This window comes from Anguilla anguilla, chromosome 14 (genome assembly GCF_013347855.1).
Source record: "Anguilla anguilla isolate fAngAng1 chromosome 14, fAngAng1.pri, whole genome shotgun sequence".
NCBI classification, from domain to species: Eukaryota; Metazoa; Chordata; class Actinopteri; order Anguilliformes; family Anguillidae; genus Anguilla; species Anguilla anguilla.
Genome location: NC_049214.1, coordinates 20,904,154 through 20,929,937, shown reverse-complemented (window position 1 = coordinate 20,929,937; position 25,784 = coordinate 20,904,154). Strand labels below are relative to the sequence as shown.

Sequence of the window (25,784 nt, the reverse complement as noted above, 5' to 3'; positions counted from 1 at the left end):
GGGTAGGGTTAGTCATCCAGGATTCCTCAGATGACCACTATATAGTTAAGCACTAGCTACTGGCCAGAGGCCTACAGTCTGTTGCTGCTACCTCTGTTGGGACACTGTGTGGCTTGTGTTGAGAACAGTCAGTGGCGTGCAGTGTATAAGAGTGCATGCGCAGCTGCTCTGACCTTCTATGCAGGTGCAGCTGGCATAGCGGGGGTGCAAAAGCATAAGACCGGGGAAATTTCCTTCCGGAACAAAAGAGAAACAGACTTTAAATGACAACTCCAGCTCATGGTTTCCCCACATGTTTTTTTTAAATGCAGCTGAAGAGAAGACTTTAATTAGCACCAATAATGGCAAACCTAGACTTTACAGGCTGTTCTCAGTGTGTATTAAATATCCCACTGTGCTTTAATATTCATTTGCTTCCTGATGCACTGGGATATCCCTGTGCTTACAAGATTATTCTCTTACTACTGCCATTTGCATATAATCCTAGTGCAGAATCTACACGAATCGCAGAAATGCACCTCAAGGATAATTCAACCATTAAATCCACTTTTTGGAGATGCATGCTGCTGGTTTCTCTAGTATGGTACTTTTGTTTTTGTTTTTTTTGTTTTTTTTTGCATATGTTGCATTGCAAGCTTCCTATTCCTTGCTCCAGTCTATAATAGATAAGGTCTCCTGGTGGTCTTTTGGATTTATGTTGATTTTAGCAGTTCACAAACAGAGTTTGAATGGGAAAATGAATGGTCAGTGACCAACTTAAAAGTGAGTTCTAGGTGCTGGGTCCTTCACATGGATTGGTTTCACAGGTGGCTTTTGGACCACTGTAGCTCTTTGGGGTTGATCACAAACAAGGTCACTCCATCTCTGCCCTGGACCTGTCCACCAATCGGAAGGCCTCCATGAATTCGTTGATGTCGATGCTCCCATCCTTGTTGAAGTCTATGCTGGCTACGAGGTCAGCGATGGCCTCGTTGCTTATCTCTATGTTCAGGTGAGTGCTAAGAAGCTTCCATGTTTGATGAAACTCCTCTAGGGAGATGAGGCCTGAAAGTGAGAAAAGGGATCATCACCTGCTTCAATAGAACCATCTTAAAGAATTATAAACAGCTACTTTTCACTTAAAAGTCCTGTTATCTAGAATTGTACTGTATCACTGCTTCAGAACTCATGATTGAAAGCGATGCTTTAGCAAGATTATTTATAATGCTTTTTCGCACATTCTGTGTGCCATTATATACAGCTTGTGCAAGTGTTTGGATATTTCAGAGGTTGCTGAAGGATTTGGGATGACTGAGAGTCCTTGTTCTGTAAGAATACTAAAATCTGTATTTTATTGAGTATTACTTAACAGTTGAGATGAGAAACACCTAAGGTAGATTGACCAGCAGGGTGCCTCGTTACCTGAGTGGTCTGTGTCTATGATCCTGAAGATTGTCTCAAGGTTGGAGTGGTGCCTGTACATGGTCTCCAGCAAGTTCTGGTGTGGGATCTGTGTGAGAAATATAGTTTGAAACTCCAGTACACCCCATTAAAGCTTTTGAAATAATATATAATTACTGTAAATGCAGCTTCGTGAGTATGTGAAGAACACAAAAGAGAAATTCTCAACAAAGTATCTGTTAGTTTACAGAGAATATGGAATCAAAAACAAGTGCCAGGAGAATGTTTTCTCTTCTCTAACACAAACCTTTGGCCCTGTGAGGGTGATTAGAGTTTTGATCTGGCTATTATCCTGGATATTATCAGGGTGTGTCCAGGTGGCTGCTGTGCTCACCTCGATGTTGGGCTCCTTGATGGCCAGCTCATTGAACCAGCTGTGGTAGTCCAGCTGGCCGTCCTGTGCGCTGGTCACCAGCTGGGACCGCAGGACCCTCCAGGGGAGGTCCAGACGCAGAACGTTCTTCACCGCAGCTGCCCAGTTGTTCAGAGAAATCCACCCTGTGGCAAGAGGGGAAGTACAAAGAGAAGCAAGATTCTCATTCCCAATCATATGTAGGACTGCATGGCAAAGGGTGGAACAATGTTCCACAATGCTTAGTAAATGTTGTGCTTCAAGAATGGGCACCTGAATTTAAAAATTCCTGTCACTGTTTTTGGTAGTGCCTAGAGCAAAAATGTTCACCCACACTAACCATTTTTGGATAAGATTGGACATGCCAGTTCAAGGCTGGCTTTTGCATTACTTTAGTAGACATTCTTATCCAGAGAAATTTACAATGCAGGAAGCATTCACCTGATCTACATTAGTAATACTGCCAGACCCGGCTTACAATGCTTCCAGATCAGTGAGTACAGTGTATGTAGTATCACTGAAGCAGTCAAGAAAATTTACCATACTAAGCAAGAACTAAAAGAAAAATACCAAATACATACGTTACACATTACCGAAGTAAACCCTAAAATCATTTTTTAAATACCGGTAGCCTTTTTCCCCACAACTTATAACAGAGCAGATATTAATTAATAGGTGCGGGTTGATAAAACTGAAATTTGAGAAGGAGGCACAGCGGTGGATCAGAACCTGTTTTCTCCATGTCAAATTCCTGGAAGGCACTGATGAGGTCTGACTTGTGTGCAAAGAGTTTCTCCCTCAGGGCCCGTAGTGCAGATCGTTCAGTCTGACCCACGCTGCAGCGAGAAGCAGCACACTGGCATTAGAGGTGTTAATTAGGTTTATCCCAAAATAACAACCACAATATGTACCTGTGAAAAAAATCACTACTTAAACCATACAAGCTCTCCAGATATTGAAAGCTCAAGTTTGGGTGTTACACTGGTAAAAGGAAAACAGATTCCTGAGGTACGTATCATATCTTTACCTTTGCCTCGGGGTAAGTTTGCGGGTCGAACGGTTGGCCTGGTATTGAATGAAATGTGGAACCAAATCTGGGCCTAGCCTGACGTAGGCTCCTCGGTTGCTCCCCACTTCATAGTAATTGGAAGCAGAAAAAATTGTCAGGACCTGTGCACATCAGGAACAAAGGGAAATAATTAATATGAGCGCTTATTTATGGATAATTTTATATTCCTCATTTTCTTCCCCATCAGTTTGGGATGACTAATTGTAATTGTAGCTCTGCCTGATTGCTACAGTATTAGATGCACACTAACACTTGCGTCCTCTGCAGCAAGCGTGCACGTGTGTAGCCAGTTACTAGTTCGCTTCACTCTGCAGTCCACCAGCTGGGCAGTTACTGCACCACAGGACTTTGCAAGTCACACAGCTGGCACAAGCAGATTACAGTGCCCAATCGAGTGCTGTTGACTGTTGAGGTGAGGATACTGTGGAGTTATGTGCGTCAAATATTCCTCCTGGACGCAGCTGGCACGAGCGCAGCCCAGACTCAGACCGGTCTGTATGGTGCATCACTGCAGTGATCATACAGCAGAGCAGGACTGGTGTCACCGATGGGCCCATCGTGCCTCCCTCACCCTGCGGTTGTGGCAGAACTCGTAGCCGTCCTGCTTGCATTCGTGGGAGCGGATGAGCAGCTGGATGTTGTGCTTTCCCAGGACCCCCTCGGTCACATCGGGACCCCAGTAGCACCCGCCGCCTCGGACCTCGTTGGAGATGCAGCCGTTCTGGGACATGGGGTCGCTCCACAGCAGGTCCACGATCTGCAGCCACATGACGTGTGCTGTTTAAGCGCCGTTTAGTCAGTCATAATACACACACGCTGGGGAAGGCGAACGCTGAAATATTTGTGTACGGTCTGGTAGGGCCTGCTGTGGGTGATGGAGAAGCGAGCTCCCCTCTCTAACAGTCTGAAGCACTGACTAACCCCACCCTCGCTGGCTGACTGACGGACACCCAAACATGCTGTAGCCTCATCGTCTACGTGAATTTTTTAAATTTTTTTTTACCTGTTTCCACTCGTCAGCATTAGCCTCTTGTGACTTGCAGGAGTCGGAGTCAGAGTCGGGGGAGAGGTAGTCGTGGAGGTGTCCGTGGGACAGGCCGAGTCCAGCCTGCCTGCGCTGCTCCTTCAGCTCCTCGTCCACGGAGCGGTGCACGCGACTGCACAGGTCCTGCAGCGAGCGCCGGGGGCTGCTGTGGGTGAGGGAGCACAGTCTCTGTCGGCTGCCTCCCCCCTTGGAACCAAAAGAGGCATCCTTGCTGTCCAGGTCTATGGACTCCTGCTTCTTCTTCTTCTCCGGCGGTCTGAACGTCGAAACATACTGAGGAACAATAACAAAAGTTTCAGTACCACTGCACCACAATACCACTCCAGAAGCTACCAGAAGCTGTACAGATTTGTACTGTGCACCCCTCAAAGCCAAAATCTTTCTGATTAAACAATCATGAAAAAGCCTATTTAGACCTGTAATCAGTTGATCATACAGTGCAGACTGAATGGCATTCAGCCACTTTTAATTCTTGCAAGCAGATTATTATTAGAATGAATGGAACAAGTGAAATTTTGTGTGAAGAAAATGTATTGATAAGAGATAGGCATGCTTTAGCCTTACAGGTAAAAATCTGTTAAGCTTTTAAGAACACTAAAATGCAATAGCATTGTAGCTACACAGAAGCAATACTCCTGCATCAGTCTTTTGGAGATTATCATTTCAATCCATACCATGCAATAATACTGCATCTGAACATGAGCTCAGTTGTGTGTACGAGACCTGAGGGATGTTCAGCGTCCCACAACTTTCCCTCATTTTAAGGCTGTTACAATGCAAGCAGGTAATGCATTTTTATTAACAGAAATATCCTTTCTTTCAAATGGAAAGCTAAAGAAAGTGAATATCTTTTTATTCATCAGGCATACCTCTTCTGAGGCATAACAATAAATTAAATCTAAAAATGTTTTGTACAGTAATTATAGACCTGCCAGTTTAGACATATAACCTGCCAATAACCATATATGAAAAAGGGGACGGGGAAAGCATAATCCTTTCTGCCCTTTTGTTTGCTTACTTTGTGTCTCTCCAATTTGGCAATGACACTGAGGTCAGTGGTGTCAGAGATTCCACCATGGACGATCAACACCTTTCGGTCTATCACGGTTGCCAGGGGTAACCAGCTGAAGATCTTGTGAAGCAGCTTCAAAATTCTTTTGCCATGGAGCTGGGGAGAAATCAACTGGCTGCACGTCAGCCTTCACAGACTGTTCAAACCGACCTTCTCAAGCGGTTCTCTGTCTGTGTGAGTAAGCAGAACTAATTGGATTTACTCGTAGTGTACCTGTTTGTACCTGACATTATCCACAGGGCCTCATTTACAATGACGGAAATACTATTACATTGTACAACTATTTTATTTGTACTAATTACCTCATCTGAAATCCTGTTGTGATGCAATTGGTCATAAATAATCAGAATATTTACGTATTTAAAATCTGGAATACATGAATTAGGTGTTACTATTTTAAACTAAATCATCCATTGATGATCTTGTACAATTAATCCAATGCATGTGGTGAGTCTAAGACTCAACACAAAATAGTCTGTCTCAGCAGAGGATTCTGACTTTAGTAGGTCACTACGATGGTTATTTAGTGTCAGCTGATAAACAACAGTGAGAGACTTAATAAATCTTCTTAGCCCTGCAGAAGGGAGGCTCGTATCATATACAGAAATAGCCCCCGCAGTGTGGCTGAATGCCCAGAGTCTGTCCTACAAGCGCGTTGAAATAAGGCTGCTAATTGCTGTTTGCAGTCAGAGTTCAAGTGGAAAAGTAAAGTGATGGACACTAGACTTACCTTATACTTCACCAACACTTCCTTGGTAAAGCCGTACCTAGAAAAAAAATCTGAATGCATTAAACATGGTTTTGATAATAATAAAAATGCTGTGAATGCATTAATAAAATCTGCATTTGTCCATACCTTAGATTCATAATGTGGTCCTCGTGGTTCCCTCGGTTGAGGTGAATGTCATTGGGATAGACCAGCAGAAATGCAAACAGTATGAGGAGAATCTCAATGGAGTCCCTGCCTCGATCCACAAAGTCCCCATTGAAGACATACGGCTTCTCCACAGATGGCAAACCATTCTTTTTACCATGAAATAAAGAAATGCATATTATAGAGGTGAAACTGGTGATATATCATATCATTGCAAATGTGTATATAGTCAGAACATATTTAAACAGTGCTTGGATCTAAGAAAAATGATTCAAAATATATCAAATATTGTAATATGCCATAACATACCATAATGTCTTTGCATAAACATGCCATGCCAGATGGGTAGAGCTTGCACTGGCCACAACACAGTGGTGGATGTTTGTGTTTTCTAGTTCTCTCATTTGAAATAGTGTGTTTTACAGAAGGAATGGCCTGTTTATTATTGTATTTGCTCACCTTGTAGAATATGAACAGCAAATCCTCCAGTTGCCCATGTAAGTCTCCTAGCAAAATAAAATATATAATTATTAAAATTAAATTTGTATGTATATATGCTATGTTAGGGTGATTCCATTGAATCATTATTTTCTCAATTTATACATTTATTTCCCAAAACCAATTTGTCACAAATATTAACTGTTCAGTACTTTATGCTCCTTTCACAAGGATAACAGGGCTATACATGTTTGTGTGTGTGTGTGTGTGTGTGTGTGTGTGCGTGTGCGTGTGTGTATATATATATGAACCTTTGAGTCCAATGAGTAAATCGTGTCTCACCACAGATGATGATTTCCTTGCTTTGGCAGGTGGAGACACGATTGATGTTTGGTAGAATCGTCAGAAGTTTCCAAGTCTCCAAGAGAAGCTGGAGGACATATCTTGTATGGAGCTGCTACTGGGAAAAACAGACAAGAAAAGTGAGAAAACTAGCAGGCTTACATTCATTCTCAAACTTTGACATTTTTCATTGCTGACTGGATGAAATATGAAATAAGAGTCATTGCTGAATTACAGAAGATCCACTTTGTACAGACAGCACATTGCCGAAGCCCTGTTAAGTGTATGGTCTCTGGGGATCCCTACTTGCTTGTTTCTGAAGGCCTCCACCAGGTCAGCCGCATGAGTAACTGTGAGTGGGAAAGTGAGCCGGGGGCCAGAGTAGAATTCTGGCAGCTCAATGTTGATGTAGCTGAAGCACCTCTCCCATTCAGTGTCACGACAGACCTCATTTTCCCTGAAGATGTGGGAGATCAAGTTTCCTAAGCGAGAGAGATGACACATGATCTATACTATGGACCAGTTTACACAAAACAATATCGCAACACTACATTGCAGTACTGCTGTGTAAAGTTGTGGTCAGTTAAACATTATCCCATGTCTGTGTTTCTATTTCAAACCACCTCCTTTCCAGCTATACAGTCCCGATAAAATGCATACTTTTCTCCTTAAAGGAAAACATTTGAAAGGCTGGTGAGTATCTCCTGTTAAGACAATAAATCCTGTTAAGGCACAGAGTGTGTGAATGGCACCAATTTCCTGGTATCATATTCAGACAGCTGCTCCAATGGCTGGTGCATACTTGATCATAGACCCATAGTGTCACCTGGGTCGGGATCAGTGGGCAGGACATCTGATCCTCATTGGGGGGTATGAAATACCTTATGAATGTGTGTTTTTGGGGGGGGGGGGTTATGAAATAGTCTATAAATATCATAGGAGGAAAAACTTACTCTCACTGTTTACTGGTGTAAAGTGATCCATCAGGTAACCAAAGAAATTATTCAGCTGTTTCAGAAAAAGAGAAGTTGTAATTAGACTATCGCAGACAGGGTTTTGGTTGAGGTATCTTGCTAAAGCTCTAGCTCTTGATGCAGTAGTGAGCGGTACAGTCTGGATTTAAATCCTGAACATACCAATAATGACTGCAGGTTGGTACATAACTAACAAACATAACTAACATATCCCCTCTCCATCATGCAATAACAACTCTTCTGGTCAGTTGTTCAGTCTATGTAAACTAAATTGGTTGTTGCATCACCATCAGTCCAGGAGTGGTGACACTAGTATGTGCTTACTCCAGCATACCTAGAGTTAGCCCCCGCTGTGCAATGCAATATACTTACAGCACCAGAGGACTGATGCATTCTGGTGCAGGCAGATCGAGTGTGCCTCACCGACCAGAAGAGTCATTATTGAGCAATGAGTCAGGGAACACCCTTCCTGGGTGACACTACGACCAATTATGCATCACTCCATGGACTCTCCTCCACTCTCGGCATTGAACAAGTCCACAGTTAGTCCCAGCTGTCGAATGCATCGCTGTACTATGAATGCACAAGAAATAGAATTTGAGGCACCTCTACATAGTCCTGGCTTATTCATTAGCACCAGCTGCGGCTGTCTCACCTTGATCTGGTCCTGCTCCCCTGCGTATTCGATGGACTGAAAGATGTTCCAGGTGCACCTTCGTCTCAGCTCCATGCGTGCGACGTGCTGGCGGTACCACCGCTGGATCAGCAGAGCTGCTCTCATCGCTAAGGAAACAGGTGTAACGAATCAGTCTGCCCTCTTTCACTGCCTGATAGTCCCCATGTCCTTCAGACAACACTGGTCCTTGATAGAAAAAAGTCATTTACTCTTTCAATGATTTAATCTGGGTATGAATGAGCAAGGCACATTGCTAGCTCTCAGTGGTATTTTTGGAAAGTGTGCTTTTCATACTTTACTAATGGTTGATATTTGCCCAATGATCTCTTGTTCCATTTGAAGACCAACACACACGAGAGAGGAAACTTTTAAACTCACCTGTAGCAGCTACATATCCAGGTACAGACAAAAAAAATAAAGAGTTTTTTTTAGTTAATTGGATGCACAGTTCTTTAGTTTTTATAACAAGACACAAATCATCTTTTCATACTTTTTTCCCATGAATTGAAAAGTCATATATGTGCATTCATAATAATGTTTATTTTAAAAATTATTATCTCCAAAATGACCTTACATTTCTTACTGATGTATTTTAGGTGAATTTATTAACTTGAATGGATCACTTAAAGACTGAGCTCATCGAGACTGTAGAAACCAGAAAGGCATGAAGACTTAGTCTCTCAGATTACCTCTTTCGCATTTTTTCAACTGTAATTCTTTTGACGCTGAGGTTCCACATCCCATGGCCTTCTGCTTGACCTGCTGGCCTGAAAAGAAAGGGCACAGTTAGAGATTGACAAATAGATGGGCGCGGTGGGCAGAGCTAGGAATGCCGGTTCTCTTCCAGAAATAAACTTCAGATATACTGTAATCTGAGGTTATTCAGACCCCCATCTCCTCCCTGTCCTCGCCGACTGTGCCCAGTCCTCCGTGTGTGAAAATGCGTGGCTGTACATTTTCTGAGCTCTACTACACATGTACAATGTAGAAGTGGGATTAGCTCAGCAAATACTTTAGAATGTATATGTTATGTTATGTTATTTTATGTCATGTCACGTCATGTCATGTTACGTCATGTTATGTTATGTTATGTCATGTTATGTTATGTAAAGCAAAAGCATTTTTCTCTTTGCTTCATTAGATTTAAACATTTTGTTTTGGAGTACTGTGTATTTGAAAAGTAGATTTACATTTCTAAATATCCCAAATCTGCAAATAATGTAAATGAAAGAAAAGCTACAATAATGTGTTACAAAATACTTTCTGGAGCTTATTATATTTTGCGTGAATTTCCCTCTCTCCCAAACTTCAAACCTTTTGCACGTGATGAGTTATCCCTCATTGCTGGTCAAACTATTAAGAACAGATAGGCACAAGCCTTTCTATTCAAAATGATATTGTGAATGATTTCATGCTGAACTTACAGTCTGAGGACACCACAGGTACCATAAGGTACAAGTGAGTACATGGCTTCATTAACTGTGACGTGAGTTAAGCTATCGTGTGTCAGTTACTCACTGATTGAGCCAAACTTTGAACCAATTCATCCCATTTTGCCTAGGAGAGAACAGCAGAATGACTGGTTCAAGAGTGAGTGATTGACAGCATGCGGTAGTTCCACCCATTGTGGCGTTCTCCATGAAGCCCCACTGTCCCATCACACATTAGAGTATAAATGGGTTTGATATTAGGTTTGTTGGGACGGATAATTCACACCATCCCCTGTCGTAGTGACTGCAGGTTCATTTTGTAACACAGTAATGCAAACAGCTGCAATTTATTTATTTTCCACATTCAAGAAATTCTTTGTACAATATTTTGTGGTGACACCATCCACAATACACTAATCTATTGATTGAATATTATCATAAAAGATTGAATCATTTTTAAGTAGCTGAATGTCTAATATTATGGCCAAAAGTTTATGAAAATACAGCAATATCAAAATATATTTAGATCATTAGGCACCTTTAATTTTGTATTGCATAATCAAACTAAATTTTTTTATAATCCATAGAATATAGTGGTTCTTGTTCTTCATTATACAAAACACTTATCTCTGTTCATTATTCTTTGTGTATCCTCACTCAAAATACAGAACCATCAGCAAATTGATACCATTCAATCCACTATGCTGAACTTCAGTGTTCCCACACTTCTCTGCCAAATGAAAAATCCACTCTATTTAACATTCTTCAGTGCAGCCCCACACATCAGCTGCAAAATCAGAGAAGGAAAACTGAACTTACCTTATCGCTGTGATTTTCTCTGTGACTAAGGAAGTGTGTTAACCCTCAAATTATTTCAGCAAAAGCACCTCCACATCCATGTTTTTCTTCCCCCTTCAGGTGCTGAGAGAGAGAGAGAGGGTGAGTGAAAGAGCACAAAGTTAAGTTTGTCAGACGTAATGCTGCCCTCGAGATCCACAGGACCTAATAATGCAGAGCAGTCGTGTCCCAGAGGACATGTCTTGAATGGACAACCTGTTCAAAGAAACTGGGTCCCCGTCATGCTGCCTGGATTGCCGTGTGCTTTGCGAGATACATAAAGTGGCCCTCTCAGACCTTATGAGCACTTAATCAAACTTAATCAAAGCAACAAGCCACAAGTGGCTTAAGATAATACCTTGCTGCAGCTAGGCCATTCCCTAAATAGATAGGTAAAGCTTTCCATAAAGAACAACAGGTAGCCAACAAGTACTACCAACAGGTAGCATATATATGTATACATATATATATACAATTTTCTGTAAATCATTACTGAAATAACCATTCTAAGTGAACAAAATAGTAACAGTGGGCTCAAAAGTGTGATTTGTGATGTGAGATATAACTGAAATTTAAAATAAATACAGGCAGCTGGCAAAGCAATGATGAATTTTCAGAAGCAAACAATTCATATCTATCTCTATGGGATGGCAAATTGAGTACATATGAGCTGAGACAACTTTAGGTAACAAAGTACTCTCTGAAAAGGCATTTAAATGTCATAGGATATAGGCTACCTTATAAAGTCCCTAAACTGCTGCCCATATTATGTCTTTATTGTACCTTCACAAAGAAAGAGCCTTACCTGAAGGTCAGGTAAACATATGTGCATTAGTTTCACTAAGGAATGCATGTATTTCGGACATAGATTAAATCTAAGAGCAGACACCACGTTATTATGTCACAAGAAACAGAGGTACTTTAACAAACTGGTCAGCCAACATGTACAGTAGCCCGATTAATACATGATTTATTGCAATGTTATGCTAAATATCATAAGGCATTACTTAGATAACTAATCTGTAACTATGTTACCAATTAAAAACACTATCTTGAACACAACATGACAAGTAAATGCCAAATAATGTGCAGCAGCTGTTTAGCTTGATATTTTCTACCCTATTCTTTCCATTCTCACATTCCTTGCTCGTGTATCTGTGCCCTGCTATATTTAGATAAATAATTCCATTTAGGTATTTCATTTAGACTACTCCCTCTGCACCTGCACACGCACCCTCCCAAATACTTGAAATGGAAACAGAATGGCTTGTGTGAAGCATTTGGCACCACCTGTATAACACCAGACCACAAATAACCGTCTGTTGTTGCCTGTCTTCGTGTTGGAATGAGTTCTGCATGCAAGGTTATTGAGTGTAACAAGTTTAAAAGTTCACAGTGAAAGCTTCTCTATATACTATATTGCATAGGCATGCTTGTAAAGAGGATGTGGCATGTATTCTAAAATATAAGCAGTCCTACACAGTACTGGTGTGAGGATAACACAAATGTTTTTTTTTCAAAGCAGGTTATGTATATGATCTTTAGTAACAGATAAACTTGAGTTGCATGTGACCTTTATGTAGAACATAATATTTTAGGACCTTGATATCCTGCATAGGAAAAGACATCCACAATAAAATGTTGATTTTAAAAACAAATAAGAACATGGAAAATAACAAGGTGATTGCAACAGTACCCACAGCTTCTAGAAGAGCAGCATGAGTCATACAACAAATAAACTGTGATAACACTGTGTACGACAATGCACTTTAATCAGCTTCTTTTTTTACTAATGTGTATCTCATATGGAGACCAGCAGTCATCTCTAGGCAAATTATTATCACTATAATAATAATAATAATAATAATAATAATAATTTTTTTTAAAAAAGTATTGATACTGGACCACTGCAAAAGTATTATTATTATTATTATTATTATTATTATTATTATTATTATTATTACCACCATTATATCACCACCACCACCACCACCAACAACAACAACAACAACAACAACAATAATAATAATAATAATAATAATACTTTCGCAGTACGTGGTCAAGTATCAATACTTTTTCTTTTTTTTGACAGCCTGGTCAGATCTAGCTCAGTGGCTAAAACAGCAACAGGGGAATAATATTACCACACATGCAAGGAAATAATGTGTCACCAGGGTATGATGAAATGTTCTGCAATAGGGCAGAAAGCACCTGAGAGCACTATTATGAATATTTGGGGTCACAGATCAATTCTGCTCTTTTCAGCTTGCATGAGACCAATCCCAGTTTGTTAGCAAGTATTTTGGGACACACCCCAGATTTTTTTTCCTTCTATAAATGTACACACTTCTGGAGAGGCAAAAGCCGCATCCTTCCCTGGCCCACTGCTGACATCATGCAAGTCCATCCTTCCCTGACCCACTGCTGACATCACGCACGCTCTGATGCAGCTGTACTGCCGGAGATGTCAAGGGGACCTAGATGTGTATTCATTTCTAAATGTACCAGAAACATTGAGCAATACAAAACTTTTTGTTTTTGTTACAAGTCCTAACAAAGTTTTTGCTAAAACTTGTTGAGGCATTCCCCTTTCATCTTCAGCCAGACTGTTTGGGCAATTTGATTTGTTTGACTTTCTGTTAGTTTCAGCTCCAGAGCTGAAACATACACTCACCGGCCACTTCATTAGGTGACAGGAGTGGCACCCGGTGTGGTCTTTTGCTGCTGTAGCCCATCTGCTTCGAGGTTTGACGTGGTGTGCGTTCAGAGATGCTCTTCTGCATACCTCGGTTGTAATGAGTGGTTATTTGCGTTACTGTTGCCTTTCTATCAGCTCGAACCAGTCTGGCCATTCTCCTCTGACCTCTGCCATCAACAAGGCATTTTCGTCCAGAGAACTGCCACTCACTGGATATTTTCTCTTTTTCTGACCATTCTCTGTAAACCCTAGAGATGGTTGCACGTGAAAATCCCAGTAGATGAGCAGTTTCTGAAATACTCAAACCAGCCCGTCTGGCACCAACAACCATGCCATGTTCAAAGTCACTTAAATCACCTTTCTTCCCCATTCTGATGCTTGGTTTGAACTTCAGCAGATCGTCTTGACCATGTCTACATGCCTAAATGCATTTAGTTGCTGCCACGTGATTGGCTGATTAGATATTTGTGTTAACGGGTGCAGTTTGCAATTGAACAGGTGGACCTAATGAAGTGGCCAGTGAGTGCATATATTAGTATGGAACTTTGTCCATTATACAGAGAGGACAGTGATAATTAGCTTATAGCATCCTTGGGCCCCATTTTTATGGCACAAAAAAGCCAGGCATTAACACAGTAATTCCCTTTCATTAAATTAGGGATGTAAAAAACAATGTAAAACAAAGAATCATTTCCCTACTTAAATTTAATATTTTCTATTTTTTAGCAGAATATATTAGCAAATCAATGATGATTGATTGTGAAGCACTTGGAATGAATAATAACTGCCTTTGAATGTCGCTCTGTGACGCTGTGTCCATGGTTACAGTTGTTGTACATCTACCGTGAAGTTACAGCTAGGCTGCAGCATACTTGCATGTATACAAATCATGCATGAAAGGCAAGTCTGTACTAAAATGGTCAATAACCTATTTTAGCCTTAGCCTCATACTGCAACTATTCAGAGAAAGCACCAGAATGTACTTTTGTATCCTGATTTTGGTACATCCTATCAGCAGTAAATCTAACACCCTCCACAACATCGCTGCCTAGCCAATATCATCTTGCTGAAGCTGCATGTGTCACTTTAATTTGAAGGCCTGAAGTACACTGCAGATGTCTTGCAGCAAAGTTTAGCATTGTTTCATTTTTTGAGTTTCACTCGAGTTTAATTCCATCTGCCACATATCTATTAAAGATTCAGCAACTGACTGCTGCTAATGCTAACTGCCGTCAGATTGTCCCAAGCTATGCAAATATACTCTGCAGCATGTTCATCGTGTTTTAGCAATGGTCATGCCATGTAGCACCTAGCTTCCACAGGGTTTTGTTTACTACAATTTCTGTCTCTACCAGTTAACTACAATATTAAACTGCCACAGCAAAATACAGCAATAGTTGCAAATTGGGCCTCCTGAGGTATGGGTTGTTAAAAAAAAGAAACACTGACTTGAATACTCTTCTCCCTTTTTTTAGTTTCTGTCCTTAGGGCCTCAGTGGACATAAATTTGCCATGGTATATGGGATTCTGTGCCACAGCACTGACAGATACCTGGCAAACCATGGTACCGTTGGCAGGTCTGCTAGATTTTTCTCCAGTTGCCCTGGGTAATTCTAGGTCTTTCATTTACATTATTCGGCAGGAATAGTTGGCTATGTCAAATGACATATAATTAAAGTGAGAAGAACAAACAGCCTTGCATGCAATGTCCCTGCATGTCCAAAATCCTGCTGTACCTCTAGAAGGTTGGTTGGCTTGTGGTTCCTTGGTTCAGTCTAAACTGGTCTGATAGATCTGGATAGATTGGAATGTTTCCCTGCCAATTCAAAGTTAATTTCTTTGAAGTAAATTGAAACCACATTGAAAGAATAGTAAAACAACCTGCTTTCATTTCTGAAATAAAGATAAAGAGTGACCCCAGAGACCTGTTTCAAGAAACTACGTGGATTTCATGCTAAATCTGAGAATATCATTCATTTATAAATTGTGTGTACACATGATTTCATTCCCTGAAAAATAAATATTCTGAGAACCATAAAGTCTTAGCTGATTAGAAGGGTGGATTTGAAAAGTAAGAGGCAATAAAATGTCATTTTAATGTAATTAAGGTGTGCATACTAAAATGTATTTTTAAGATACATTTGCAGTCAAATCTGCCTATGGACATTTTATTTTTTTTATTTTATTTCCATTTTAGTTCCATGTACTTTCAATCTCAAAAATTAAATCCTGAAGTGCTGTATAAGAGATTTTGCAGACCCTCCACATACACCCAATATATCCAATCATTCCCTGATACATCCAACCATTTTTCAAGGACTCGTTTAATATTTTCTGAATTGAATATAAAACTATTTGAAACTGCTATTCGTATAAATGTAAAACAACAGTGTGTTAGTAAAGCACCTGCACTCTAAAGCTTAGAGAGTTTAACCATGCTGAATCATTTTATGTACAGCTAGGCATTCAGCCCAATGCATAGGTTTAATGGCCCTAAGTATATTGCATCATGAATGCAAGGGCTTGGTAGTCAATCATGTGCATTTGTTTAGTTTTCTGCTGTCTGGAATCTTGGCCTTGAATGGCAGGTGCAAAGCAAAAATATATTGTTTCTTAGAAAGATTCTCGTCTTTCATGTAGAGCCAAAACAGAGGATTTAAAGGCTGCATCTGTTTCTTTCAGCACACTCTATCTGTCTGTCTCCTCCCTATACTCATTTAAGGTCACCCTATTAATTAACTGTAATCGCAGACCAGAAGCCAGTATACTGTATTGTTTTTTTTATTAATGGCATATTTTAGATGAAAAGGTCAATTTCTTGTCTTGTCCTCTCCATTTTGTCATATTATTATTATTATTACTATTATTTTTAAATCACACATTGAAGGTTGTCATCTGGCTATATGTGCTGCCAGTTTCATAGATCAGTGGAACCAAATTAATTAAGCTGGTTCAAAACTAATTATGCTACTTCACAAATGGAACATAAGTGTTTTTTGCCGTTTCTCATAATTCCAGTTTCCGGCAAATTACTCTCAAGTTCACCAAGAAGTGAAAAATAAGTCATTTTCAGTTGAGCTGAAAATAGGATACTCAGGATCAGAACTGTTTGACAACTACAGAGGCAAATGCTTCCTCTGGTCTGACGAGTCACTTAAACATCAGCTCAGATTGTATTCAGGTATTGTGACAAATGAATGATTGTTAATATTCACTAACTTTTGACAGTAGCAGTGTATATATCTGCCCATTTAATAATTGTGTTTTTTTTATTTATTAATTTTTTTTTTTTACAATTTTACATCCAGCATATCTTTCAGAGAGAAAATTTGCTTGAGTGTGATCACAGCCTTGCAGTGGTTCAGATTATGAATAAGGGACAAAAGCAAAGTTATGTCCAACACTAACAACCACCCTTTGGATAAGACCGATTTATTATCATATTGGCGTTAGTCTATACTTTTCCTCCAAATTTTTGAATCAGAATGAACACTAATTTATTAGGGAGCAGACTTCATATATAAAATAATTCTATGAACTCATTACCCATAGATGAAATATGTGACATTATTATTATTATTATTATTATTATTATTATTATTATTATTAGTATTATTAGTATTATTATTGTTGTTGTTGTTGTTATTCTTTCACAAGAGATGCTTTGTTCATTTGGATGTTTGCCAACAGAACACCTGCAGAACAGCTTATCACCCTGGAGGTAACAGCTACTCTACACAGAGCACACTACTCTCCTCCACATGACCAAACAGTCAAGGCAAAGAAAATGTGCTCTCTCTTTATCCTCTTCAGTCTCTCCCTCGTACTGTCTCACGCTTGCGGGACAGGAAAACAATGTGAAATATTCCAAGGCCAACCTGGTGCATGAGCAGATAAAACCCAGGTTCCCAGACTATGATGAAAAACAGTTTCTGCCACCGTTGGACGTACAGGCCCCTGATTGTCAGTAGCGCACACGTCCAGCTTCCTCTTCATCGAATCGGTCTGAACCGGCGACGGCTTTGTAAACCAAGTCAAACCTGGGGGTGCCGATTGTGTTCTGTCTGCTGAATTGTCGCTCACAGCCTAACTGCGGAACCACGATGCTGTCTTCGCTGTGCATGATGGCCGCGATCTTTGGCTTTCCTCTGAGAGAAGCGTTCGTCCTCCATCCCTCCCGAGAGGAGCCTGCAGGAGCCATCTCAGACGTGCCGGTTGGCAAGGTGAACAGGTGAGATTCACACTTCCTTCTGTGTACTCATCAACTCAATAACATATCCTCTCAGAGGTGGGCAGGGGTGTGAGTGAAAATTGACAGTGAAATGCAAATGGCTTGTTTGGGAATATGCTTTTACAAGCTTGTCATGACAAACGAACAATTTACTCAAGCTTTTCAGCATGCAGGCTGAAAAAAATATTGTGTGTTGTGTTGTTTTAAAAGGACAGAGGTAGAAAATAAAAGACAAAAGGCATTGCATAGCACTACAGCATATGAATGCATACAAGTCATTGTTTTCTATGTTGTGTGTTCTGTGATCTTTACTTTTGTGTGTTTTCACCTACCAGGGCCTTGTACCACATTTACTAATGGGTTTACATGAATTAAAACCTCACATTAAGATTGAGGTTACTCGCAAAAAGATTTTTTTAAAGGAGTAGTGCACTGTACACCTTATCTAGAGGAAACTATAGTGTTACAAGTATGTGTGGTCTAAATTCTTCCAAGTAAACTAGGTAATGCTACAACGTTGCACATTTTAGACAAAACATAGCAGAGATGCATTTGTTTTTGGCCAGAATATGTATGTAATAATCTGCAGTTCAAAATCCACAATGTGGTGCAATACAGTACTGTGGTGCAGAGTACTGGAGAGTTTTGGAGTTTCAATCCATATGACACAATAACTATGTAACTGTATGAATTATTAGGTAAACCAAATGCAATTACCAAATGTTCAAGTAAGTCATTATTTCACTATATACAAAAAGTTGTAAATCTGAAATTTCTTGGCCTTCCCTGGTTAAAAAATATGTTTTAAGGAAATAAGCACATTAGTTCTATAACACACTTGAATAGTCACTGTGGGTCTGCTGCCATCTAAGATCTTTCTTTCAGGTCTGGGAGCTGAAAGAAAGATTGAGAAATATACCAGCCTAGCGTATATCCTGTATTAGAGTCCCTGAGAGCTTGGTGTTGACTATGCCTGCCAAGACCTAATAAGTTACAATGGGAACAAACAGAGCCATGGTTTCTTCCAGTACCTTCTCTGGCAACTGCTGTCTTCAATGGAACAACGGTTACATTGTGTTCTTGCATGGCATGACAATCAATTTTTCACAGACTCTGATGTTTTTGGCTTCTTTAATCCCCTAACCTTTATGCCACAAAGACAGGGTGCCCTTGCTGTAGAAGCGCAAACAGAATTCACAGGACTATGATTGAAGTTATAGTGAGAACTTTTTAAATGTTCTGTTCCCTGCCCTTTTGATTCTTATAATTCCGCTCCATTAAAATGCAATTTGTCTAGCATGCAAACAAACTATGTGACTACAGAGCCATAACAACAAAAATTGTTATTGTCTAATGATATAATGAAAGGTCTACGTATCATTCCCACTGATCTGCAAAAGGAAACAAATCACTATAGAGCTCTGTCCTTAATTGTGATGCAATTAATTTTAAGTCGGCCCTATCCACCTCAGATTTTGCTCAAAGTTAAGGACAAAACAAAACAGAGCAAGTTTGAATGTGTTCCAAAACACTGGTGCAGAGGTTTTGCATGGGAAACCTGAGGTTTGAGACTCCACTGTAACTGGTTGCCTACATTAGTCTGAGAAATAGGGCATTGCTCCTTGCCCAGCTGGTAATTTGGAGCTATTTAATGATATGAAGAAATTCCAGATGATATAAAATGACTGCAGCACCACAGTGAAACAAAATAATGATTGCTGAACAAAGAAGAACAGTCTGTCTACAATTTTGTAAACACAAAGTTCAGTTATGTGTCAAATATGAATCCTCGAAGTACAGATGGCTTTTTCCACTAAAACAATTCCAAGACTCATACTTATCTTCTGCAGTCATGTGAACGTCAAGCAGTTCCCACACTGAAATGTTTGGTTTTTAATATCAATATTTTACCAGGGAGTGCTTTTCACCAAGAATAACCAGTATAAGAAGTATTGTTGTTGGAAAAATACCAAAGCTGCCAGATGTTCACAGGAAAGATAACACATTTCTCCAGCTCATATTTCTCCAACCTAATTTTCCTCTATGCATTCAACATACTTTATGTATGCACTTTTAAATATAGGAAAACTTGAATAAATTTCTTGCATAACATTATTGTACAGCATTGGCAGCTGAACTTAGATGGAGCCTGTGTTATGCTGTTAAGTAGGTACATGCAAAGAAGTTTAAACATGATTGGAAATCTTGGTGAAAAAAACTGAAAAGCATCAGTTTGCCATGGGAATTGGTTAGCTCTGAGCTGAGATAACGATTGCTGCCAACAACTGCAGTTGTGTGGCATGTAAATGTAATTTCTCACTTTGGGTTGACATTGCAAATGATCTCATCAGTCCAGTATTGTTTTTTAACATACTGTAACACAATATCTATTTCATTTTCGAGAGGTGCTATAGAAAGCCCACTGGTTTGTCATTTTTGTCCCTTATTTATATTTTATCCCAATTTGACATGGACAAGCCCATCTTTGCAATGCTATAGCTGATCATGTGTCACCCAGTGGGACTCTTGGCCAGACATGTGCCTGCACTGAAGACTAGGTCTGTAGCTGGGCATGCCTGCTGTTTTCTGCATTTACACTATAATATGACAGTCTGACATATGTATGTATGTATGTATGTATGTATGTATATGTGTGCATATATGTGTGTGTGTGTATATGTATGTATGTGCGTCCATGTATGTGTGCATGTATGTAATGTATGTATGTACCTGTATGTGTCTGTGTATGTATGTATATGTGTGCATGTCGTATGTGTGTGTGTGTGTGTGTGTGTGTGTGTGTGTGTGTGTGTTTGTGTGTGGGTGTGTGTGAGTGTGTGTGTGTCCGTTTGTATGTATGTTTAACTTACATGTTTACTTACATGTTCCTAGATGCCAGGGGGAGTCACTTCAGGTCATAAAGCAGAAGCTGTTGGAGGCCCTGAACCTGGATAGGGAGCCTCAGGTTTCCAGGACTGGACTTGGCAGGTTTAGGGAGCAGTGGAAAGCGGTCTTAGGAGACACTGCCCACAGCTCACCGAAGTCTCAGGAATTCACTGGTAAGGCCAAACCAGTCATCTAGGAAATGATGAACCAATCACACCAAGTTTCACAAATGTAACTGTAAAAGAAAAAAGGTTGTGTTAGTAAAAGAAGAATCCTGAAAGATCAGATAATACAAACTTTTATGTCACTATTTTTCCCCACCAGTGTTGAATACAACCTCCACACAAGAGTCCACTGGGACCCGAGATGAGACCAACAGTACAGGCTTGCAGTGCTGCCAGCTGGCTTCACAGATCTTCATAAACGGTTCAATATGCTTCATTTGCCTTCATTTCTAAAAAAAAACAAAAAAACTTCTACATGATCATCAAGCCTTATGTATCTATAGGAGTGAAATGGCATAAAAATAATATGCTTTTCATATGTGTTAGCCGCCATCAATTTTATTAAAACCCAAAATGAACAATTATCACGGCCTTTGCACATGTTCTGCACCATGCAATTGGACAAGCTACCTGATGTTGTTTCTGTCATGGTAACAATAATCTTTAGTTTCTGCACTCCTTGGAGATAATTTAAATGCCGACTTCCTTTGATCCAGTCAAGCCTCTCTGGCCCGAGCAACACAAATGATATTTAAATGCCAGAACAAATTTTCACCTCTTCCTTGTATCTGTTGCTGTGAGGTAATTTAGCATTGAATGCTCGTCACAGCCATCCCTATTTCCTTTCTCTTAGATCTTGGTTGGGAGAACTGGATAATCTTTCCAGATACCTTCACCTACACCCAGTGTGCAGTCTGCGACCCCCACCTGGACCCAAAAGCTCCAAAGTGTCGAGCAAACAGCCCCCCTGAGCCAAACACCCCTTCAAAGGTACAGTGCTACATTTCTAAAAGTCACTAAAAAGACCAAGTCAAAACTGCTCAAATATTATTGTCAACACAGAAGTGTGAATGCTTTGCAGCTTTCTGTACCCTCATACCACTAAGGTGAAGATCACTGGCGATAGTAAAGGCCAATGCATAGCTATCTCGTAATCAACACAAACAAATGCTTTCATCACCACAACAGGGTCTTGTAGGCATAACGTGTATAAAGCAATGCTTCACTATTGCACTACTATCACGATTGGATTTTGCAGTATCAGACTCGTTTAGTGCGTTTGAGATTTCACATGCAGCATAGCCAGCAGTGAGGTGGGCCTGTTCCAGCCAGAGCTTCCAGGTTTTTCCTTCAGTTATCAGTGCTTTGTCTATGTGGGTGATAACACAGGATGCACCAGAGCTGGGCCAAGAATACCTGTATTTGAAATTATATTTGAGAATTCCAACTTGTGCAATTAGTTGAAGTAGTCAAACAAATATTCTCCACTGATGTAAATATTTTAGCAAACATTTAGAGGGCCTCAGTGTTTATAAATTTTCACAGCAATCACACAGACAGTAGCCACAACATGAGCTAAAATCATATGCAGCTATTTTAGATTATTCACTGTAACTATCATTTTTAATGTTTTTACGTAATGGAGTGAGAATTTAAATGTTTATATTTCTACTCAGACTGCACGTGTAGCTACCTACCTACCTATATTCTGCACTGCCTTGTGTTTTATCTCAAACCTTCCATAATTATTGAGTGTGTTATCTGTAGTTGTAGTGTCTCTAATATATGTTTCCCACACTGCAATCCCTGTGTTCAGTGCTGCCAGCCAACCTCCCATGTGATGGTGCCATTCTTCTACTTGGATGAGCTCAACACGCCAGTCATCTCCTCTGTGGCCCTGACCAACCAATGTGGCTGCAAACCAGGATCATACATCCAGGATGCACAGAACTGAATAACTGCCTTCCACTAAAACTGGTTGTATAAAAAATCAACTCTCACACAACATATAATCAGTGGTGGAAATTCCACGGATCAGAAACTAAAAGTCGTGCCACGTGTTTCTTCCATTCATGAACTCAGCCAGCTGATTTCACTGATTAGTTCTACCTCCTGGCTGAAGAGGTGTGCTAGTGTAGCAAATCCAAGTGACTGGAACAAAGTACTGGGGAGGACTTTTACTTTCTGAGCCTGGATTTCCACCTCTGGATGTAGTATGTATACAGACACAAAAGGCCACACCCTTTAATACATGGAAGTTCTCCATTGGGCAGGGGTGGGGGGTGGGGGTTAACTGTTTAAAGGCACAATTCCTTTGAAATGTAAATATCTTCAAATCCACTATCCACTTATAAGGTGTTCAGTTTCCCTGCTTCTTGTGATGTTTTTATATTTTGTATGCCATACTAATAATGAAGAGATCAGATGTGGCCAGAACAGAGGCCAGAGAGGTATTTCAGATTTGATTAGTTAAATGGTGATGCATACATTTAACCATTTATTGTACAGATGTTTCTTCCAACCTATCTTGAAAACTTTATTGGTGTTAGCCATGTATGTTGTGTTGTGTTTCCTGGGGCTTATGTTGGCAAGGCACACCCTACGCAGGTTGTATCTGGATATAAACCCCATGTTTGTTCCAGGTCCCACATGTTCTGTTTGTGCTAACTAGAATGTTTGTTTACCATATATTTTACCAGTGTTACCATATCAGATTTTTAAAAAACCATTTACCCACCAGTGTTTGACAATAAATATACTATTTTCTTACATATATATTTATCTGGATATTACAATTTGAAATATGGTGATGTATACAATATTAGTGATGTACTAACAACCATTGTCTTCATATTACTAACACATCTTTATGTAAATCAGATGTTATCTTGAAAAAATAAACATACAGCATGTTCCTTTTGTTCCTGTATTTATATTCACTGCTTGCAGTTGCAATTAAATACAATTTAAAACCAATTTACAGTAATTTCAGCCATGGCTGATATTGGACACACAAGCCTCACACACACAGTGGCTATGTATGAACTACAAAAAGGTGAACCATACAATTCACTGACTTTTAATATAATACATTGAGTTATTGGGTTTTTTTTTTTCAAAAACAATAACTGAATTCATTGTGAATGAATAAAAACAAATAGCCTTTGTATCCAGCTAAAGATTAGGGAAAAATTATACTTTATGAAAGGTAATTAAGTACCTGTACTAATCATCACAACCAAGTCAGAATTCTGAATGAGATTTAAGTTTGACATCTGGAAAAAAGTTTGTTGTGAAAATATTTTTTTATATATTTTCAAGTTTTTTTTCCACACAGTACAAGATAAAAACATCTCCCATCACACAGTAACCTCCAACGGTTCACTTTCTCAACACCAGCCAGTACCGCCCCTTGAAATTTAACTTAAGTCAAAAAAAAGGCCCCACCCATTATCCCAGGGCCTCTGGACGTTACAAAGCATGACACCATTCACAAATATAATGTAAGGCTGCCATATTCCGAAAAAGAAATGTTCCGAGGACCCTCTGAAGGGAGTATAACATCTTCTCTGTATTATGCTGTTGCTTGTCTCTTCTGCAGTGGACATGAAAGGGTGAGGTTTCCGAATCGCGGCTGACTGCCTGCCAGACGGCATAAAAAGTGTGCCTGCCTCTGAGACTGAAAACTCAAACCCAGCCTGTTGCGCACTTCAGAAGGGGCAACCGGGGAAACCAGCACATGGATACGCGTTCTCTTTTCACATTTGGCTTTGCATTCCTTTTTTGATGTGCACTATGGAATTGGGATATTTCCAGCACATGACACCAGTAGACTGAAGGACTGATTAAAAAAAAAAAAAAAAAAAAAAAAAAAAAACATTGATCTGCAAAAAAAGACTAACTTGCCCGTTCACTGTTACGACCTGATCTAAACGATTCAAAATCAATTGTCTTTAACATTGCACTGGGTCAGAATGAAAGTATCTGGGCCAGCTGGGCTGTACTTTATGGTACTGCCAGCGCTTATGGTGATTGCGCTGACTTTGGACAACAGGAGGGAATATGGAGAGAAGGACCATCCTCTGACACAGGAGCCCAGAGAGACAGACCCTCTGTCGGGATGTGTGCTGAGCTGCACTGCACACACTTACAGACAGCTGTGGGACCGGAGAGACACACAGACAGTGCGGTTCCATCCTGCAGCGGCAGGTGGGTACCCAACAGCATGACCAGATGAACACTTTAAAAATTCAAGATTTGATCATGTAGAAGGTTAATATTTAAAGCACCTTAAAAAATGTGAACCTGTAACTATGCAAAACCAGTTTATTTTCAGTCTGCAATAGCACTGTCACAAAATCTACTAGTATTTTGGTGTTGTAAAATATATACAGTGTGCTATTGTATTGCGTATATGAATAACTTTAATACTGTAGGGCCTAATTCAGAATTCAGAAAGCAGAGATTGGCTGAGCCCTTTATATTGTAGGCTACTTTAAATGTAATAAAATGAGGTGCGGTGTTCATCACTCAGTTCAGGTCATCCACCATACCAAACACGGTTTTAATAGAAGTAAGGCACCACTGTTAATATGTGAACAATTACGGCAGAATATTAAACTCACAGCGTTTTGCATAGCTGTTGCTAAATTACGACGGTGGTCGAATATAAGCCAAGCTAATTCAACCTATTGCAAAGAGACTGGTTTTGTGTCATCAGCGTTTTCGTGGCAGACTCCCTGACAATTATTTGTTAGTAAAAAAAAAAAACTTTCTGAAAAATGTATATCAGATTAAAAACCTCGCTGTAAACTATTCTACAGGTGAACTTGGAGACCATTGCTGGTCCACGCAAATCAAGAGTGGTTCGGGAGAGCGCCTGCAGAATGCCTACATTGTGCTACCTGTCGATATGGCAAGTGGTTTGGAAGCATCACTGCGATTGCAGCCCACCTTCCCACACCAGCTCAACGAACTGAAGGCGTACCGCGGTCTGACAGTAGTCAGTGAAAACTGCGGCCTCCGCTTCGATGTCACCGGACCCTTCGCCTCCAGCATGACCTCGCCCACGTTTTGCGTTAAGATAATGCCGCTGGGAAACAGCTTTGTGAATGATCTCAAGTGCCCACCTTTTCTGGTCACTGTTTGGCTAAGGGAGCACCACTCACCAACTTAACCACACCGTTACCCACACTGATACTGCCGACTGGACTGGAGCGGTCAAAACGTTGCTGCGGAAAACGTACAACTTTGCTGAATACAGTGGCCTACGTCATTAATTGCAAAAGGATGGTGTTCAAATACTTGTCGCATACATGATATTTCAAACTGTGCATTATAAAATAAATAATAGTTTATTTTGTAGATACGGTGAGATATGCAGTCTATATTCTGGAATTCAGTTTGGTTACGTTA

General features: G+C 40.1%; 2 protein-coding genes across 3 annotated transcripts; one reads left to right on the top strand and one right to left on the bottom strand.

Moving 5' to 3' along the window:
* Positions 1-234: 234 nt before the first annotated feature.
* Positions 235-10,618, bottom strand: LOC118213146 (serine/threonine-protein phosphatase with EF-hands 2-like). Of its 2 annotated transcripts, XM_035391869.1 has the most exons (18): positions 10,532-10,618; positions 8,972-9,049; positions 8,661-8,669; positions 8,262-8,389; positions 7,586-7,640; positions 6,939-7,114; positions 6,633-6,747; positions 6,312-6,358; positions 5,835-6,001; positions 5,709-5,745; positions 4,925-5,074; positions 3,865-4,179; positions 3,433-3,618; positions 2,820-2,962; positions 2,522-2,628; positions 1,775-1,938; positions 1,402-1,489; positions 235-1,044 (listed from the first exon to the last, which is right to left on the bottom strand). In XM_035391869.1, exons 2-18 carry the CDS (start codon positions 9,024-9,026, stop codon positions 854-856), a joined length of 2,133 nt encoding a protein of 710 aa, XP_035247760.1. In that variant the 5' UTR covers positions 9,027-9,049; positions 10,532-10,618; the 3' UTR covers positions 235-853. The 2 variants fall into 2 exon arrangements, with proteins under 2 accessions (XP_035247760.1, XP_035247761.1); XM_035391870.1 differs by lacking the exons at positions 7,586-7,640; positions 8,972-9,049; positions 10,532-10,618 and having other exon boundaries at positions 8,262-8,762.
* Positions 10,619-17,159: 6,541 nt separating this feature from the next.
* gsdf (gonadal somatic cell derived factor) lies at positions 17,160-23,144 on the top strand. Its single transcript, XM_035389843.1, has 5 exons — positions 17,160-17,478; positions 20,371-20,537; positions 20,689-20,790; positions 21,223-21,359; positions 22,186-23,144. Exons 1-5 carry the CDS (start codon positions 17,351-17,353, stop codon positions 22,321-22,323), a joined length of 672 nt encoding a protein of 223 aa, XP_035245734.1. The 5' UTR covers positions 17,160-17,350; the 3' UTR covers positions 22,324-23,144.
* The last annotated feature ends 2,640 nt before the right edge of the window (positions 23,145-25,784 follow it).

Excerpts from the sequence above, each read along its gene's own strand:
- LOC118213146 (XM_035391869.1), bottom strand. The coding sequence starts at position 9,026 with ATGGGATGTGGAACCTCAGCGTCAAAAGAATTACAGTTGAAAAAATGC. Across the intron at positions 6,359-6,632 it reads CAAGGAAATCATCATCTGTG|GAGACTTACATGGGCAACTG; the intron begins GTGAGACACGAT and ends TTATTTTGCTAG. Across the intron at positions 1,490-1,774 it reads TCAAGGAGCCCAACATCGAG|ATCCCACACCAGAACTTGCT; the intron begins GTGAGCACAGCA and ends TTTCTCACACAG.
- gsdf (XM_035389843.1), top strand. The coding sequence starts at position 17,351 with ATGCTGTCTTCGCTGTGCATGATGGCCGCGATCTTTGGCTTTCCTCTG. Across the intron at positions 20,791-21,222 it reads TTCACAGATCTTCATAAACG|ATCTTGGTTGGGAGAACTGG; the intron begins GTTCAATATGCT and ends CCTTTCTCTTAG. Across the intron at positions 21,360-22,185 it reads AGCCAAACACCCCTTCAAAG|TGCTGCCAGCCAACCTCCCA; the intron begins GTACAGTGCTAC and ends CCCTGTGTTCAG.